This window comes from Vanacampus margaritifer, chromosome 19, assembly GCF_051991255.1.
Source record: "Vanacampus margaritifer isolate UIUO_Vmar chromosome 19, RoL_Vmar_1.0, whole genome shotgun sequence".
In the NCBI taxonomy this organism is placed as follows: domain Eukaryota; kingdom Metazoa; phylum Chordata; class Actinopteri; order Syngnathiformes; family Syngnathidae; genus Vanacampus; species Vanacampus margaritifer.
Window position 1 is genome coordinate 7,676,016 of NC_135450.1, and position 20,680 is coordinate 7,696,695.

General features: G+C 39.7%; 1 protein-coding gene across 2 annotated transcripts in view; it reads right to left on the reverse strand.

Moving 5' to 3' along the window:
* grm1a (glutamate receptor, metabotropic 1a) overlaps positions 1-20,658 on the reverse strand; it is a 34,250-nt gene extending 13,592 nt beyond the window's left edge. Inside the window, exons 1-5 of one of the 2 annotated variants that reach the window (XM_077551915.1) lie at positions 20,000-20,658; positions 19,400-19,899; positions 16,317-17,111; positions 12,362-12,611; positions 129-364 (exon numbers count right to left, since the gene is read on the reverse strand). In XM_077551915.1, the coding sequence (XP_077408041.1) occupies positions 129-364; positions 12,362-12,611; positions 16,317-17,007 (1,177 nt within the window). In that variant the 5' untranslated portion in view covers positions 17,008-17,111; positions 19,400-19,899; positions 20,000-20,658. Of the gene's footprint in view, positions 1-128; positions 365-12,361; positions 12,612-16,316; positions 17,112-19,399 lie in introns of both variants that reach the window. The other variant, XM_077551916.1, reaches the window with a different exon arrangement.
* Positions 20,659-20,680: the final 22 nt, after the last annotated feature.

Below are 20,680 nucleotides of genomic sequence, written 5' to 3' on the forward strand. Positions count from 1 at the left end.
TGCTCTTCAACTACTTCCACATTCATCAACAAAGTCAAATCATTCTAATGGCAAAATGTGAAATTCAATTAGGACATCTCAGCTTGTTACGTCCACACTCCAAGAAAGAAAAATAAGCTTCCCCTCACCGGAGCAGACTTTCTTGTAGTTCTTGTTCTCCTGTGAATGGCCGGGCAGACGGCACTGGAAGCGGTACTGCCAGAACTCGGCGAACCAGGGGTTCCTGGTGTTGGTGTCCAGTTGCAGTTTCAGGTAGTAGTCGTCAAAGGTCTTGACCATGGCGGACTGCAGCTTCATGGTGATGCCTCCCTTGGCTTCCTGCTCGAATCCCTCCACCACTTCGTCGCGGTCGGCCCACCCGTCACTGTACGGAGACAGAGAATGACACTGAGCTCGTCTTTTGTTAACGTGCTTACATTACGTTAAGTAGTCCCATAAAAAATTATTACTTTGTGAAATAGTGTGGCCGCAATCAATGAACCCTGACATAGCGGAGGAACTGTACCTCACTTGTGGCCCAATGTCCACTAGGATGGACACCAGCTGCAGCTTGTGGGACGGACATATGGATGGATGGATGATGGATGGATGATCTTAAATCAAAGACACTTTGTTAAGTAAAAAGCAACATAGTGCAATCCCTTAAAGTCCCTGGGCTTTTCCAGACTGCGACAACGAGGCGCTCTAAAACGCCAGTGAAAAGCCGCTTTACACGCACTGGCTGTCGAGTTTTTAAAACAAATTTCACTCCTTCCCTGGTCTTCCGTCTTTGTCTCTGTGACGTGTGTGCACTCATGGCCAACAACGAGGCGCTCTAAAGCAGCCACGCCAGCAAACTATCTGAAAAGAAGATGTTTTTTTTCCGGGTATAAGAATGAACTGATTAATTATATATTTGCACAAATGAGTACTACATACTTCTCAGTCTTTACACATACAGTATGTTCAGCAATTACCTTCAAACATGTATAAATTAGGGGTGTCAGGCAATTACATTTTTTAATCGTAATTAATCACATGACTTTAATAGTTAACTCACAATTAATCGCAAATGTTATATCTGTTCTAAATGTACAAAAAAATAGTTTTTCCTATGTTTTGATACTCTTATCATTAAGTGGGGAAAACTACTAGAAATATTTTTGTCATTGATACAGTAATTTCATAATTCATAAAATTAAGTTGAAATTAAAAAGATGTACTGTACGTAAAAAAAGAGTGTGATATTGATTTCTATTGAGGTCATTTTTCTGCCACTAGATGGCATAGTTGCATTTGTAAGACAATAGTGACAGCTCAGTGCATTTTTCTTTTCATATTAAGAGCTATCTAATCTTTAACATGAAGTAACTTTCTGCACATTTTTTAAATTGTAAAATACAACTCAACCCCAGTCTCCACAAATATATGCAATATTACTAAATTTTGACGTGGAGGCGTCTGCTGTGTTTTGACTGGCATTCCCCAAGTAAGGGCCGGTCATTAATCGTGCATTTAAAAAATTAAGTGGCATTAAAGGAACTTAAAATGAAAACACAAATGTTGACACCCCTAGTATAATTGTATTGAGAAACAAACCTCTGAAGTTTCTGTGACTTTGGAATGAACACGTTACATGATATTAAATTATCCTCTCGGTGGCTTATCTCGAGTGGAAGTGTGGCAACTGTCAATTTTAATAAACCACCACCGTGACTGTTGGCTTTCCAGTCCTCCGCCAGCTTGTACCTGACCTAACAAGCTCATTTGGACATGCAGTCTGCCGGCGGGCATAAAAAAATATTTAAAAAAAACACACCAGCCAACAGGACACGGGCGAATAAAAGACAAACAAGCGCTCTGCTCGTTCTCCCTGAGCCGTGGTGGGACGCAGCCTTAATACCTGCGCCGCTGACATCTACACGCCAATTAGGTACGACTCACTGTGGAAGCAATTATATCAAACGCACGCGCCGGATGCTCAGGGTGACATATAAGGACACGTCTGTGTGTGTGCGTTTATGGAGGTTAGACCTTTCCAGCCATAATTAGTGTCCATCAAAGGAGAGGAGACGCAATCAAATGTGAGACAATATAAGCCGAGTGATGGAGTGTGATTAGGCCTGGAATGGAGCCCATATCTGGTGACAGAAGGCACTTACAGGTGCTTCTGGCTGATCGTCTTCATGTCTTGTTATCTCCTTAAAAGGCAGTGGAGGATGGTCAGTGCCAACAAGGTCTTCTCTAATTTATTCCCAAGTGTCCATTCTATTCATTTCATAGTGTTTCTCTTGGCTGCACTGCTTCCAATACATGTATGTCAGATTTTTTTATATATTTTTTTTTATTGTCCAATCAGATTTCAGCTGCATGGGTCGCAATGTCAAGCTCATCTAAACGGCGCCTTCAGAATCCAGAGTTCTGGCCCATGTAATGCAGTGATGCCTTGAGATACAAGTAAAAAAAATTCTGTCATTTAAAACACTCACAAAAAGTATTTTCCTATATAATTGACTGGAAATGCCATTCATTTGTAAAAGTCGCTCCACAAAACAACCTAATTGTTTTAACGTGTTTGCTGATTAGGAAAAATAGCACTATAGTATTAATCTATAATTAAAATAATCATTAATGAGCAGCTCTACAATTGAGAAATGTGCAGCTAATCCATCTGATCGTATCGGAATTGGTATCAGCCAATCTCACTTGTGAATCATCAGTATCACATAGCACCAGAAATATTTGTCGTTTTTTTTTTTTTTACAGAAGATAAAGAATATACATGCCAGTGAGTATTGTTGTGTTGCTGCATTTGAATATCCTACACTCTAAAAACAGTTGGGTCAAAAATAACCCAACTATGGGTCAAAAATGGACCGATCCTCTACCTGGGTCAATTTGACCAAACTTTGAGTCAGGAAATGTTTTTTTTAGTGTAAAACAACTTATAAATATTGGTCTGATCCTTTACATGGGTCAAAAAGTGGAGTCAAATTGACTACTTGGGTAAAAAAATTGGGTCATTTTGTTTAAAACAACCCAGAAAGTTGGGTCAAATTGACCCATAAAGTGGTTCGGTCCATTTGTGATCTATAATTGGGTTACTTTTGACCCAACTGTTTTTAGAGTGTAGCAAAAACGATGACGTCAGCATCATCAATTTTGAAACAATCCCAACAATACTGTATTATACTGTAGTATTGGTCATTTTGTTTGATGTCACACAAATTTAGTAGGTTTTTGTAAAGATTTTATAATTCATTTTAATCAAAAAGACACTGAAAAATATGTTGAAATATATAAAAGATATACCAGCTAATAATTTTTTTTTTGGGTGATTTTTAAATATTTTAATAAAATATATTGATGTGCATTTTGTACGGTAAAAGGTAAAAAAAAAAAAATGTTAGAATTTTTACAAAATGTGTCCTAGCCCCATATAATCAACATTGCTTGTAGAATCAAAGGTAATGCCGTTATTAAGCTAGTTTCCCAAATTTCTTATTGGGCCGATTCAGTCCAAAATGGAGACAGATCTTTTTTTTTTAGGCTGCATAGGAAAAACAGTGGCGAAAAAAAAGCTACTCGGCACTGCACAAATAATTCACGAGGCACTGGAGACATGAATGTGTTCCCAGGCAAAAATGACATCTTCTCACTTTGCTCTCTCAGGATGATGCTGAACTCAACATGGCGGGGGCCGAAACTCATCACTTCTTTTCGGACCACCGGGGGGACATCTATTGTGGGACAAAATCTAATTTCACCACACTTCGGCGTCACACCGCATTATCGAGGGGCCCATTACTGTACAAAATGCGTGGAAAAATACCCGAGGAGCACCTTTATAACTCGATTGCAGCAAAACTAATTGCTTTTGAGACTTGCATCAACCAAAGACGTGAACGCCGCAGTCCTAAAGAGTCACTTTGGAATCTTTTTTTTGCCCACGTGAAGGTCAGGTTGGACTTTGAGGACATAAAACAAACTTTCCATGAAAACAAAGCCGTGGTGAAAAACACAATCGAGTTCTATAGTTCAAACATCTACTGTTACCAAAATCTGTACTTGTGACTACTTTTTGTCAACCCCAAGCATGATCCAGTACGTTTACCGTCCTCACTTATCAGTCCGATCGATGGGCTGGACTACCGTGATAAATAAGCGTGGTCTCCGCCGAGGCATGGCGAGCACATATTGTGAAGCGATTAAGTGCGCTTGGAGACATTTACAATGACACCGTAATGGCCTCTATCACTCTTTGCAAAGAGGCGCTGGAGTAGGCAGAGCTCAGTGGGCTGCGGCGAAACGTTCCGTGTGCGGCGCAATTGGCGTTAGCTCAGCTTCAACGCCCCCTTGGATTTGGGGGTTACGCCAAACTGGACACAACATGACAGCATCGTTGTTGACATTGGAACCCTTCAAACCCAATGGCGGAGGCACGTGGTTTACCTGTTTTTGTTATTTATTTATTTGTATGTTTAATGTAAAAAATATATATAAATAAATGTGTGTAAAATCAACATAGTTATATTTTTTTAATACTTAGTCATGAATTTCGGTTTCCTTTTCTACCTATTGTGTAACAGGTCAGTAACTGACATTTGCCTTATTGCCGCCAAGTGGCAGAAAGCTCTATTCTATTCTATTGTAGTCTATTTATGTGTCACAAGTACTAGTGGTATCAAAATGATTACTGCTGCTGAGCCACCAAAAGATGTAATGCCAGTATTAACCATGGGAGGGCAGGCATCGCTCACCAGCGCATCCACCCCGAGGCTGTAATTGTGAAGAAGAGCGTGTCATAGTATGTGGGTGTTTATTTGTAGTTGAACAGTGGGTCTTTTCATTAGAAAATCTAAATATATGAACTCTTCTAGACAAAATAAAAACTTTTTTTTTAAACATATGCAAATATTTTGGCATTTTTGTTATATATATTCTAGCGCTGATAAAAAAATAAAATAAATTGTGGGCCCCTCCATGATTTCAGTTACCCGTGCCTGTTAGAGATGGCTTTGAATTAATATAAATTGTCCACTGGTGTTGTCTATCTCTACCCAAGGCACTAATTAGGAAACTGAATGAAGGTTCTAATCTACTTCCTCACTTTTACTTCACTTAGCAATGCAGCAAAAAGTGTTTGGTTCACAGTAGGATGAGATAAATAACAAGCCCAAGGCTCGGACGAATCTTGGCAGTAGGATCTGAATCCAGGTTATTTATCTCTTTCCAAAGACTTTATGTAAATTATTAAAGTCAGGTTTATCTCTGTAAGTAAATTTGCTACTGAAGGCAATAGCATCCTTCAAATTCAAATTGACCCGTGATTATTAGCATTTAAAGAGGAGCGTCTGATAATTCCATTCGTGACACAACTTCCCAGCTCTCCCCCAATGGTCTACTTTCAGTTGGCTTGCACATTTGTATATTTATGAAGCCATGAATTAATTGGCAGGGCAGAGATTTAATCACATGCACTCTTTCCCCCTGGAGGAGCAACAGGAAGAGTTAGTTTAAAAAGAGGAAAGGGAAAGGATTTGGTGAAGGGTGGAGGGGGGGGGCATTGAGGGTGGCTCTCCTAATTGCTGTACGTGAGAGTTAAGATAAAAGTTCAGGTAGTTAATGGAAAAACTTTTTCTTTTTTTTTTTAAAATGTCAACTGAGGATAGCATTACCATGGGAAGAAAACTTTTTGCCTTGCAAAAGGAACTGCTGTAACTCTGCTGGAGGCAATAATTTATTAGGGGCAAGGCCTTTAATTTTATAAATGCTAATGCTATGCAAGCTGCGTATAGTCAGCACTCGCCAGACTTGAATTGATCTGAAAGACTGTTTATAGGCCTCTAAAGGTGCTGCAGTTTTTATTAGCAAAGGAGTGGAAAATTATATTTGAGTGAGGCATTTATTTTTGGATGCGGGAGGTTTGACAGAATAGCGCAGTTGCTCTGCACTGCATTGTTTTAAAAACGAGGGTGCTGGTAATATCCTTACTATTGTTGTCAATTACCATCAGAAGCGTGCCATAAATATTCAGATATTGTATTTGTAGTGGGGGATCATGTAAATACCGTACTTCCGAGCAGCTGCCATTGTGTCCCCATATTTAATTACAGTCTCTGTTGTTTTTGTTTCCCACACATCAGCCATATTCTTGCAGCGCTGCTGACAGACTGAGTGACAGATCCGCCGCCAGACAAACCCACCAACCCTCTGTCATGAGCCTAAACAACATCTCCATGGCGATGGCAGCGCAAACACAGCCCATGAAGCAGATTTTATTCCAGTGTACACGAAACACAGAAATTGGGACATGCAGAAAAAAATGATGTTTATGGAACGGGCAACAGGGTACAAACATACATAAGATTTCCCTGATTTTGATTTTAGTCTTGACTTTTTACTCAAATTTGTATTGACTTTTTTTTTTTACTGTGTGCTTTTATTGTTTTTTTAAATTATTATTTATTATTATTATTATTAGTATACCACCACCGAGAATGTTTTAAGGATGCCTGTCAATGACCGCTTTGATTTTATTGGGAATAAGGGGAGCCGCTTGAATTGGCCAGAATCGGCTGCGTTCCATCCATCCCACAATATTAATATTGTGTATATATTAGGTGTGTCAAAATGAGTGCGGTAATTTTGAGTTAAAGTTCCTTTAACGCCACAAAAAAATCTAACGCGCGATTAATGACTGCCCCTTATTTGGAAGGACTGTGCTGGGGGAATTCCAGTCGCAACGCAGCAGACATGTCCAAGTCAAAATTTTGCAGTAATACATTTAATAACAATGCATATATTTGTGGAGACTGGGGTCAAGTTGTATTTTACCATTTTAAAGTGCAGAATTTCACAAGTTACTTAATATTAAAGGTTAGTATGAAAAGAAAAATGCACTGAGCTGTCACCAATGTCTTACAAATACAATTATGCCATCTAGTGGCAGAAAAATAACCTCAATATCATACTAGTTTTTTACATTACAGTACACCTTTTAAATTTTGATTCAATGTTATGAATTATTATGAAATTACTGTAACAATGACTAAAAGATGAAGTCATATTTCTGCTAGTTTAACATTTTTTCCACTTTTATGTTTACAAGTGTATATAAAAACGGTATTGTATTAGTCGTGAGTTAATCGGATTAGCAGTAGAAGATGGATGGATCGAGAGTTAACTATTGAAGTCATGGGATTAATTACGATTACAAATTTTAATGGCCTGACACCCCACCACTATACATACTGTTAGACTGCGCTTTGCGCTAGACTTGGGCTACGCATGAAAACAGGGCTTATCGTGTCATGGTAGGTAGCTGAAAATATGCGTCACGATCATAGGAAAAAATTGAGTGAATGCATATCTTTAAGTTATTATTTTGCCATCAAAAGTCCTTTCGCAGTCTTGTTTATGCCGTTTTTTAGTCTAGCTTAGTCTTAGCAAATGAGGACCATTTTGCACTTGTAAAAGCCAAGACTCCAATTGATTTTATGTTATCTAAACAGGTAGGTTTGTCCTATTTTGGCATGATTGCAGGACATAAGAGTCTCCATCCGCCAAAACCGCTCGGCACAATTCCACATCCTCCGCTTGCTTCTCCCCGAGATGGTGAGGAGATGAAAGCTTGGGAGATGGCAGGGAACGAGGCAGCTAAATGTGTCATGCTACCACTCCCGCGCTCTCTCACTTTGGAATATTTCATGTATTCAAGCTCAGAGCGAAAACCCGGCTGTGTCCTGACAAACACACAATACGTGTCGGCAGCTTTCATTGCACCAACGAAACGACACTTAAGTTACGCCATTTCCAATGTTGTGTGGTAGTGTCAGTGTCCACAAAGAGGTACAACAAGAACATGCCTTTGTCGGTGCCAGAAGAAGAATGTCGGCAAGGAGATCCCGCGTGTGCTGAAATTAGTGTTACATGTGGAAAAGCAGCTTATGCAAATGATGTTGAGTAATAAGAGCCTCCGAGCGGGCGTGAGAAGGGAGGCCGGCGGCGGGGTTTGACACCACGCCGCCACTCATGGGGGATGATAACAAAAAGACGGCAGATGCTGATCGACTTATTCGGAGGTGCGTCGACCGAGGCCGAGCGGGGAGAGAAGAAGCTCTGGTATCGCTTGCCAACGTGCTGAGATAATTGAGTAGGTGGCAAATGAATATTTAAGAATAGTACACGGGGAGGAAGGACTCATCGCGCATTAGCGAGCGGCACACTACGTGGGATAGTTGGTGTTAATCGTGCGGTTGGGAAAAAAAGGAACATAAAAAAGGACCAAAATGATACAAGATAAAATAGAAATAAAGGGAAGAAAAGAAAAAAAGAGGGAAATTAAAGTAAAATTCATCAGGATTCGTTACAGGTGATTACTATATGTATGTATAAATAGAGTAAAACAATGAAAAAAAGAAAATGAAGCTAAAAATATATATATTTTTTAAATGCTACAGTACAGTACAAACTCTAATTTCTGCAACAGCGTATTAGGGAGACGTATAAATATGTTGTTGTTTTTTTGAGGGTGGAGACATTATCCCGAGAAAAAACTCGCAACTTCGCAACTTTATAAAGTCGCAAATTTGCGACTCTATAAAGAGAAAAAACTCAAATTAGTTTTAAGTGGCACATTTTTGAGAGAAAAAAGTCGGATGTTTGTGTCAATACTTTTCGGTCAGGTTTTCAAATAAGGAGATAGTAATTTGCCACTTTAAAGTGGCAAATATGCGAGTTTTTGTCAGAATATTAGCCCCCCCCCCACACCACTGAAAAAAATATATACATGGCCCTAATACGCTGTCATAAATGTCTAATCTCAAAAACAAGGAAATAAACAGGGAGTTAGGTTGTGTGAGGGTGTGTACTTAGTTAATTTGGTATAAGTAAATAGAGTGCAAATGCAAAAAATTCAGGCAATAAAAGGAAAAAAAAGACATTAAAAAAAGGCAGAAAATGAAACAAAAATTTACCAGGGTTCGCTATAGATGACTTTCTATGTAATAAATAGTTAAAAACTCTGGAAAATAAACAAGATAAAACTGAAAGAAGGCAAACAAAGCAAAAAGAACACAAAAAGCCCAAGCTGGATGCGTGTGGTATTGCAAAAGGTTCTTTTTTTTGTCAGTCTGGTGTTGTTGTTCGGTTATGTAATAGGGTCGATGGTCATGTGTGCTCTGCCAATTAGAGTGTCGGGATATGGAAAGCATGTTATCACCAATGGCCCAAAAGATTTTAATAAGCTGTGGGGAAAAAAACTACTATTATAACTATAATGAGCCAACCAGGTGTTCATTCGCTATCATGTGTCACATCTGCTACAAGCGCGTCTTTTACAATAGCACAGGTGTCATGTTATTGTTGTGAACCTAAATGAACCCTCGCTATACAGTAGAACCTCGTTTTCGCGATTAATCCGTCCCAGAAAACCGAATTGTACAAAAAAAGGAAATGTTTCCCATGAATCCAATCCAATTAATCTGTTCCTGATATTGCCCAACAAAATCACTTTAACTAAAACAATAAAAAAAAAGAAAGGTTTTATTCAAATTCATCTGTATTTTTTTTTTACAATATCAAAGGAAGCCAGAGAAACATTCTAACACCACACAGTAAAGCAGCAGATGAGATTCTAACCTTGAACCGCAGAAGTGCTTTATGTTTGATGGATTGAAATTAAATCATTTGCTCCCAAAAACGACTAAATACGTTCTATTTTAAATATTGCCATGGTCCCAAAAACGTAAAAATGGGATTTTACATTGACTTAAGCATTAGCACTGGCGATGTTTTAAAAACGAAGCATATCTTGTATTTAAATATACAATGCGTGTATATGTTTTTGTAATTGGGTTTAGTTTTACAGTAAACTCCAACAAGGGTGTCATTAAACAATTAAAATCATGCACAGGGAGGGCAGAATCTCAAGTAACATGGTGCGCAAGTAACATTCAGGGTACTTTTACAACGCTGGGAACTTCAACATTATTCGGTTTTCTTTGATTATAATGTTTTTAAGATAAAGAGAAGCCAAAATCGAAAACACGATTACAAACAGAAGATACTCTATCACAAAGCCAAAATGTTTGAGTGACATCCCACAGAGGGATGACAAGAGACACTCCGGAGCAGAGTGGATGCCAAGTGCTGTGCTGAGAGCAGTCTGCGGATCGGCCGGTGAATGCGTGTGGGTCGAGCACCTGGCACACCTGGCTCTCGTCTGAAGAGCAGCCTGCCGCCCGCCGGCCAAAACAAAAGCTCTCCAAAAACGCTTTTCACGCAGCTTATTCGGGCAGCCTGCTTCTTTTTTTTTTTTCGGACACCAAGCCAAAATTTGAATGTCTCCCACCAGCAATACAAGAGTGCATTTTTTTCTCTCTCATCTACTAAGGTCGTTACTACATTTGCCACCACAAGCTCCTGAGATATGATCACGGCTGCCAACTAGGCAGATACAGCTTCCATTTTGTTTATGAGCAGAAGGGAAATTGTAAAACCAGAAAAGCGCTCATTAGAGCAAAAAAACTCTGCCAAGGCTACCACCACGGACGACCACCCTGTACTGTATGTGCCTTCAACTTTGTTCACACTGTGTGTGTAAAAACAATACATTGTCCGTCTTCTTCTTTTTAAATACCTGACCAGTTGCTTTTCTTGCGGAAACAATTTAGCAAATGAAGATTACAGTACACTGGGGTGCCTTGAGAAAACAGCCACTTCTTCCTTCTTAATCCATACAGCTTTCATCTTAACTTGGAGCGATGGAATCAGTGACGTTCAAAACAGATAGTACTGCTCCACTCGTTTGTTCATGAAATACACACACAGCTTATCATGCGAATTGGCTCAGACCTCCTCTGTTATTCTCTCTTTTTCTGTGACCCAGAAGTGAGCATGTCGCCCATCCGTGGAGACCGTCCGCAAAAAGCTAAACTATAGACCTACTTCCCATCCACTCCCAAGCCCATCTCCGATGGACGCGGGAGAAAAAAAAGATGAATCCAGGAAAAGGAACTCATAACCCGAGAGTGTCGTCTCGTCACTATGGATAATTTAAAAGCCGCATTGGAAAAGAATGAGTGCCTTCCCCATGCCGGCAACTTAAACATGCGGGAATGAATTAAATATAAGTCGTACTACATAAACGGAGAGACAGAATAGCAGCACTCATCTTCCGCTTTTTTTAATCCTCCTCCTTGTGGATATGTTCTAGAAAAGAGGTAGGCAGATAATAGGCCATTTACAATATTTACCCCAAATATACAGTATCTAAAAGTTCATATACAGATGATGGAAGCATATATTGGGGCTGGAATGTTTTAATTATTTAATTTTGAAATCTATCTTTCCTAAAGAAAAGCCAAGCTATTCTAACATTTCTGTAGAGTGGGCCTAGTATCGCGACCTGTAGAACACCACTATGCCAGGCAATTGTGACAATTATGAAGTGGATATTATAAATATCAGCGGACAAAGCCTGCAAGTATCCCTCTACAGGTGTGCCTCGGTTTTACGATGGCGTTCTGTTCATTAGTCATAGTTGCAGTAAATCTTCATAGAAAAACACTTCTAGGTCGTGAATACAGACCAACGAAATGAAAACAGTAAACTTTCTTAATATTAAATCAATATGTTCTTGCTTTTTGAACATTCCACATTTTTTGTTTTATCCATGTAAGTTGATAAATTATTGAACACGATGTACAGGAAATGTTAAATATTCATATAGATTTTAAACTGCCAAAAACAAGTATTTACAAAAAACTAATATTTTCTTAGTGACTTAAATAGTTCAGTATGAAGATGCAAATATAAAATAATCATTCAAACGTATCGTATTATCTAATAAATTTACAGGACAAGCCTTCGTTCTGGCAGGGCCACCACAAGCCACATAATTATGTAAAATGGACCAAGCATCGAGCCTTGTGGAACACCAAAAATTGTCTATGGTGACGTAACGTTAGACAATTTTGACATGTAGCGTAAAAATCTGTGCAAGCTTTATAGGACAACTCTCGTTCTCTAAATCCGAGGACCTAGTACAGAGCCTTGAGGAACGCGGTTAATATCCATCTACAGGGATTTCCCGGCTTATGACAAAGTTCACCAACCTGGGCTAACGCAGTGGGAAATTTTAAACTAAAACACTTCTAGGCCATAAATACAAAATAATCCAACAAAAAAATGGTATGAATCATTTCATCATGGTAATATTAAGAGAGATGGCAGGAACAAGGCAAAAATGGACTCCTGGTATCGTTTCCCTTTAGATGCACCAATATCTTTCCAGTGCTATTTCTGTTGCCGTGGCAACGCAAGCATCAGCGTCACGCCGTTATCCCTTCGTCATCCGCAGCGAATAGCATCGACTTACCTGCCGATCAGGAGGAACTCGTCGTAGACGCCCAAGCGCCGCATGGCCATGAGGAGGCCGCGTACGGTCATGCCCTCGCAGAAGCACACCACCACGCGCGCTTTGGGCAGCCGCTCGCGCAGCTTCCTCAGGAGGCGGTCGAACTGCTTCTCGCCAGCGTTGCTGTAGATTTTGTCCGAGTGGGCGATGCACAAGCCCTCCTGGGAGGCCAGCTCCTTGAAGGCCTCCATGCCGCTCTCACCGTAGTTCCCTGTGGAAACCAAGAACACATTAGGCGTGTATTGACTTTGAGAAACATTGGGGGTAACGTGAACACTTATTTATTGCGGGATACATTCAAGAAAGTGACAATTTGGGATATAGGGAGATCATATAAATTTCTTTGATAGTTTTCACACATGCTTTAAACATATTTAAACTTATTAAAACATGCATAAACTTATTTAAAAAAAAAGCCATTGACATGTTTCAACAAAAATGAAGTGTTAAAAAAAATGTGTATAAAATACACATATTATGTTGTACTTTTACGAGAATAAAGCCATCAGAATTTAACAACAAATTTTACAAGCATTTACAAGCAACAAACATTTTAAAAGTAAAGTTGTTTAATGCTAAAAATAAATAAATAAATAAAAATAAACCAGAAAACAGTTGTAGTTTTAAAAGTGGTCATAAAAAAATTGATAAATCATCATTTTGTGGGCCGATGTTATGATAACATTAAAGATTTTAACAACAAAAATCATTGTACAAAAATAAAATCATAATTTTACAAGTGAAGAGCATTTATAAATGAATAATTCATTATTTTTGCATTATTTTGCATTTTGTAGAAATAAAGTATTAGCATCATCAAAAAAATTAGGGGGATTAGGGCCAGTGAAGAGAAAAAAAAAGGTTGGCAGGATTCTGACTTTATTCTCAGAATTCTCACTTTAAAGTCAGAATTCTGACTTCAATCTCAGAATTCTGAGATTAAAGTCAGAATTCTGATATTAAAGTCAGAATAGAATAAAGTGAGAATCATGAGAATAAAGTCAGAATTTCCACTTCAATGTTAGAATTCTGAATTTAAGTGAGAATTCTGAGAATAAAGTCAGAATTCTCACTTGAAAGTCCGAATTGTGAGAATACAGTCAGAATCCTGTCAAACATTTTTTTCCCTCTTCACTGGCCCTAATCCTCTTCCGTAGAAGATAGTATTAATTCTAGCAGTTATTTTATGTGAACAAGTCATTTTGAGTGAGTTAAATTGTCTCAAGAAAAAAAAAGATCTTTATAGGAGAACATTTTCTAATGAAATACTACAAGAAATGTCATGCTGTTAAATTTTCTCCCCACCTCAATTCCATTAATTATTAATCTTTCTGATAGTTCATGAAGGAAATTTAATGAAATGCCCATCTCTAATTATCAGGTATGAATACATGCCCGCCCCCATATAAAAAGGCCTCTGGCTCAGTTTTGTTAGCCGCGACTTGATCCTGTGATAATGAGTGTCGGGGATTTTAGCCACTGCAATCAAAGGCAAGGCGGGCCTTGCCTGCTCCGTGGCACAGCATCCCAATCAAGAAATCCAGCAAAGCTGTTTTTTTTTTTCTCCCCTCGCTTAAATCTTCTACATCCACGTGGAGCGCCGTGTCACGGTCTGGATTGACCACAAAGCCAGCGCGCTGGATTATGAGCACACACGTATCCAATCAACCGCGCATGTCGTCGCATGAAGAAATGCTGCTGATGAAAAACAATGGAGTAACGTTAAGATTTTGCTTTTCTAATGTTTTTAATGGCTTCGTGTTACTCTCCAACTGCTACATGCAAATATTTACATGCAATTATTTGAGTCAGATGGTGGCTGGCGGGCACATTAGTGGACAGCTCAGTCCAGTACATCAGCATCCGCACAGGTACTTCACTTGCATTTTTCACAGCCAGCCCCCGACTGTTGCCACGGCAACCAAACTGCATTTATAATTTCCCAGAGCAAGCCTTCATTATTGTCGACAGTCATAAAACTGAACTGTGATTATTTCTCATAAACGCATTAAATAAAGATCAGTTTTTACGATTATGTGGCTCGTATCTGTAAATGATGTTTAATCTGCTAGTTGTGCTGTGCCACTTACAATTAAATCGGGGCAAAAGTCACGTTTCGTGAATTGGTATTAGACTTCTACAATTTCCGACTGTTCACGAAGGAATGAAGCTGTCTGAACGTGATTGGATGAGGGAGTCTGGTGGGTGTGGCAACGTGTCTCCAACTGAGTGCGCTTATGTTAGGAGGCCGAAAGCAAACAGTTGCGGCACATCAAATTGACGATAAAAATATAAATGATGTCATCGACTGGATTAACACCAAGTCAGCGTTAAATATAAAACATTGGAAGTTGTTCAAACCCGACTGTGTGTATGTCTGATGCCGTGTGGACACAATTCACCTCCTCACAGTAATTACGTTGTGGAATGTTAGGCTGAGCAAATGAGCAGTTTGCCAAAGGAGAGTGAGCCAGCGCAGCGTGGTATGACGTGCAAAAGGATTACTAGGTGGTAGTATTTAGGGCCACACTGGGGGAAAAAAAAAAACGAGATGTGATTTAAACGTCACCAGAAAAGTAATCATGAGAAAATTGTCAAAAATACTGAAAAAGTTGAAATGTTATTAGGAAAAATATCACGATTTCATGAGAAAATTTTAATTACCTACATCTATCTTTAAAAAGTCACAATTTATATTATTATTATTTATATAAAGTACTAAATATAACTACTTTAGAAGAACATTACATAAAAGTAGAAATTGTATGAGAGAAATAAATAAAATGCTACCATTTTAAGAGCAATTTACGTCAATTTTACCACAAAAATCAGCAATTTATGAGCATGAAGTTGTCATTTTATGAGAACAATTAAATAACATTCTGCAGATTTAATGTCCATGTAGAAATTTTACAAGAATAATGTCATCCATTTTTATCATTACGATTTCTTCATGCTGTGATAAAATAAAATAAAATAGTACCAGTACTACAGTGAAGACTGTGCAGTTGTGTGATTTTCCACTTTTGTTAACAAGAGTATGAAAATGTACATTTAGAACAGATATAAAATTTGTGATTAATCATGAGTTAACTAGTGAAGTCATGCGATTAATTACAATAAAAAAATGTTATCGCTTGACGACATGATTATTAAAAATTAGGAGCGTCAGGCGATTACATTTTTTACTTGTAATTAATCGCATGACTTCAATTGTTAACTCACGATTAAATCACAAATTTTATATCTGTTCTAAATGTACAATAAAAAAGTAGAAAAAAATGTTAAACTAATAGAAATAGTTCAAATCATTTTTTGACGTCCATAACCGTCAATGGCAGTGAATGAGTTAACAAATTCACTCTAGACAAAATATTAACTTTCTACTCCGGAAAATTGCTAAATGAGTCAAGTATTCTTTTGTTATGTACTAGTGGATGAATTTTGAATGACTGTAGTAAAAATGGCAAAAATGTTTGGCAACTTTGTATTCATATAATTTCTCATTTCTAGTCCCTAATTGTAAAATGGCTGCAGGAGGGCGGCTAATAATAATAATAATATAATAATAATAAGAATAAATAATAAGTATAAGAAATAAGAAAGAAATATAATATGTTGCATATTTCATCACATAAAATATATATATATTATAAGAAATTTAAGAAATAATAAGAATAATCGATAATGGTATAGGTCACCACCAGCTTAAAATTAGACTGGTATTGGCACCGATACTGATACCTGGTATCAGTAGCCACCCATCATAGTCAGGATGATACCACCTTAGCCTTCTCAACCCTGAATTCACACCTCTTTCCCAAGAACCCATTTTGACCACCTTGATGACAGAACCTACTGACACACCTCGTACGTGCTCCGAGAAGCCTTCTAGAAGCCGGATGGACGTTCTTACCTTCAGTGTGCACGGCAGACACGTAGGTCCAATTGTAGCGCTGGACAATGTCCAGCATGGCTCGGGCCTGGAGGGTGTCGGACGGCACCACCCTCAGGAAGTACTTGAACAGCGTCTTGTCGCTTAGGTCGATGCTGGTGGCCGAGTAGGCGATCTGCGGGATGTTGAAGAGCTGCAGCAGGTTCTGCACCTGGATGGCCACCGAGCTGGAACCCGGGCCGATCACGCCGGCGATGGGTTTCTTGGTGGGCGGCGGCTGGCTGGAGTGCGACTGGCCGTCCACGCACCACTTGGACCCGTCCTTGTCGTCCCGGATGGAGATGAGCGAGTCTCGGATGAACTCGATGCTCTGCTCCAGAGCCACGGAGGAGTGCCAGCACGAGTCGCGGATCTCGCAGCCCAGGCTGATGTTGGGCAGCAGGTGACGGTCGGCGTTGATGCGGTCCAGGGTGTGGAACATGGCCTCCACGCGTTGGATGCCGTACTGCTCGCGGACGTCGCCGCACTTGCGCTCCGCCACCTTCTCCGCCGACGGCTGGTGGTGCACGGAGAAGAGGGCGCCGATGATGACGTCGCCGTCCATGCGAGCCACCGAGCGGGCGGCGGCGCGGGGCACAGCGGCCCGCTCGTGGATGCCGGCGGCGTGGCAGGAGAGCAAGGCGGGGAGCAGGAGCAGCGCGAGGGAAGCCATCTTTAGCGGGGGTGCGTCCAGGATGCGTGCATAGCAGCTGCGGTCACGTCGGCGTTTATCCCAGCCACCTGTGGACGCCGCACTTGCGCCACGTGTACGCGCAGCTACACAGGAAGTACAATCACAGCAAACATGTCAAACCTTGAACAAGGATTTTAAGTGTAGTCAACACAAAGATGACATCACAAAAAACAAGGATCCTTCTTTCCACTTAATTAGAGAGAAAAAATACATTTTGGAAAAAGTTTTACCGTTTCCACATTATATTTCAACTTTCTTTGCATCATGACTTATTTCTCAGTATTAGAACTTTATGCGCATTTTTCCTCGCAACTTACGTAATTTTTTGTCTTCTTTAATCGGATCACTAGGACTCTTTTCAGCACAATATTACTTTATTTGCATAACAATATGACAACTTTTTGCGTAGTATTATGACTTTATTCACCTGGCATGAGTTTTTCTGCATTATATTGTAGGGATAGACTGATTATCGGCCTGGACGATTATCGGCGCATTTTGATGAATGTCGGTAAAAAACAGGCAAAGAAATAAAAATACAGAAAATAATATTACAATAATACAGAAAATACAGAAATATGTAAAAAAAAAATCCTACATTTTGTAAGTCTGAAAAAATGTTCAATAAGCATAAATGCTTTACGATATTGTACAACAAAGTCAAGATTGAAATTTGTATTTAAAAATGTTTTTGACGCCAATACTAAGCACCCCCGCCCCCACCCCTTTTTTATTGAAAATGAATATCACCTTCAAATATCGGTTATCGGCCTCCTTGACTACTAATAATAGCCATCTGTATCAACCCTGAAAATCCCATATCGGTGTATCTCAATTATATTGCAACTTTACTAGCTAGTAGCTAGCATTATGACTTTTCCCACTTAATTAAAGTAGCACTAAGGAACTTTTCAACCTTAATAAAATATTGTCATAACTCTTCTGATAAAACATCGACTTAAAACGTGTTGAATGTTACCTTTGCCATGGCCTGAGGGGGTCTGTATCATTTTTACTGGCACTAAGCAACTTTGAGGAGGATGGTAGGAGCACTGTCACACAAATAAAAAAATACAAATGTGCTGCTGACTGCTTTATGGCAGACGTCGCTTCCCCCTTAACCCATTCGTTACAAAGACGGAAGTCAATTTAAATGTCGCGAAAAATGACACAATGCGCTTGTCCTCATGAGAAACGTGGTCTTCCTTCAGGCATAACGTTACCGACTTTGTCCATATGGCGGCACCCTAATCAATGTAAACTGAAAGTTCCTTAGTGTTGGTTTAAATATCACGAGATTTTCACATCACATTACACCTGACTCACTAAACACTAACATTCACTGCCAATGACGAGTATATGCGTCAATGAAATTTTTTCAGCGGGAGTGGGTGGGGGAGGATCTGATTCTGTGCCACTATAAATTTCAAACTTGGAAACAACTTCACTGATGCACAACCACCAGTAGATGACAACATTGCCCCACTACTGTTGATTATAAAAGAACAGAAAGGGCAGAAAGGAGAAGTCTATCTGTCATATGGTATATTCAGTATATATATAATTATTTAAAAAAAAAAGTGTGGGTATTGAAGAAAATTTGCAAATGAGTTAATTATGAAATATTGTATGACCCTTCACACAGTATAACTATAAATGTATACAACATTTCGACTTTATTCTAAAGTATTAGTATTTTCTCACGTCATATCACTTAATACATGTAACGCTACAACTTTTCTCATTTCTTGCAATACCACCCCCCCCCCCCCCACACACACACACAAAATTATGACAAATTGATTTTTGTAATCACGAGACACAAATTTTTCTTCTATTTTTTTGGGTCAACCTAATAGCACACTGCAGGACGTAAGGCGTCTCAACACGGACAAAGAAACTGAATACAGGGAATGGTTTGATTAACTACTGTAATGAAAATAATGCAAGATTACTATAACCCTTCAATTAAAGTTGCACTGGTTGAATAATTCTACCTTTAAAAACAAAGGCGATAATAGGTCCAGATTCGAACCCGATTCCTGTTTTCACCTATATCAGTCCTCTGGTTGTTTTGAATGAAGCCTTAAACAAGTCGCACTCGGAGCTGTAGATTCGCAAAGGAAGGCGCGGACTGTTCCATTGAGACTCAAGCCGGATTCCAGCACCGTGGACAGCGCGAGCAGGAAAAGAACGTCCGTGGAATTGACACGCCGCATCCCGCATCTTTTTCCCGCCTGTCATGAGTCGGCCCTCAAACACGAGAAAGCCGCTACGGCGGTGCCGTGCGCCTTTCCACGCGCGTGCACGCGCGCTGAATGTAGCTGGTGTTGAAATGTGACGAAAGGGCGTTTGAAGCGTCAAAACTTACCTGAATCCTCGAGACATGCCGCGTGCCTCCTTCGCTCGTCTTCTTGAGCGCGTGTTGCTCTCTCGCTCGTCTTCTCACTCTCCCCCCTCCCTCCTGTTCTCTCCCTCTCTCATCATTATAGAGCGTTCTCTGCCGGTCTCTCCCTCTCCTCTCTCTCTCTCTCTCCTGGGGCTAAAGGGGGGCGTGACCGATACATAGGGGGGCTGACAAAATAATGTAAATATATTTTACAGTATCAAATAAAATGCTGGAGGGGATTAACTGGAGCTACACAGCTGTCTGACGTGGCTATAGCCCCCCTAAGCCCCAGAGTAGCGCTACCCCTGCATATCTCTTTCTCAACCCATCTTTCTTTCTTACACCATAGCTTTCTTTCCTGTCTTTCTCTCCCAATCCCTCTTCCTGTCTCCCGCTCTCTCACAATCTGTCTCTCTCCATCCCTGTCTTCTTTCACACATCTCATTCTTCACAGTGGTCTCTCATCCAACTCATTAGCATATCTGAAAAAAAAAATACATTTTTGATGAAGATCCTGACAGTTTCATCAATATCATTACACACACGCGCAAGTGCGCGATGTGAATGACGTCAGCAACAAACCGCATGGTTGACGTAGAGCGTCCCAAGTTTGACTTGAGGGGTGTGAATGGTGACAGCTTTGGGTGTATGTGTGGCGTGAACTGAGTTTCAGCACCAAGGTCAGCAGATCGCAGTCCTATTGCGCCACCCAGCTTTCATTCATAGGAGCAACAGCTTTCCTAAATCCATCCAGGTGGCTTCTCTTTGTGTTCAGGAATTCAACCCTGCGCATATGGCATAACACTGACCTCGTGTGTGTACTGCAGAGCATTGCAGTTTTATAATACCAGCACCTCGCAAGAATATTAGTTTAATTTTTTTTTTTTAATCACAGCGATTCTATGTTTTTGTAGTAGTGTCTTATCTTTTTTGTTATGGTATACAATTTCTAACAAAATGACATCGTCCTTATAATACTCAATCTTTTCCCATTTCATGTGACAAGTTTATCCCTTAAACTAGCTATATCTATTGCTGGACTGTAAAATTATTACAAGTCAAGTAGACCATCCTCTTATCTTTTCTAATGCCACACGCGCACACTCAAAATAAGCCACTAGATGAACGTCATTATGTTCAAATTGCATAGCTCTTTCAAAGACATGGCCTTTTTGCCCTGACAAATATGGCGCCTCGGTTGACGTGTAAGTACAGCGGACCGAAGCAATCAATGTGGCGACTACATCAACCGTACAACGCAAG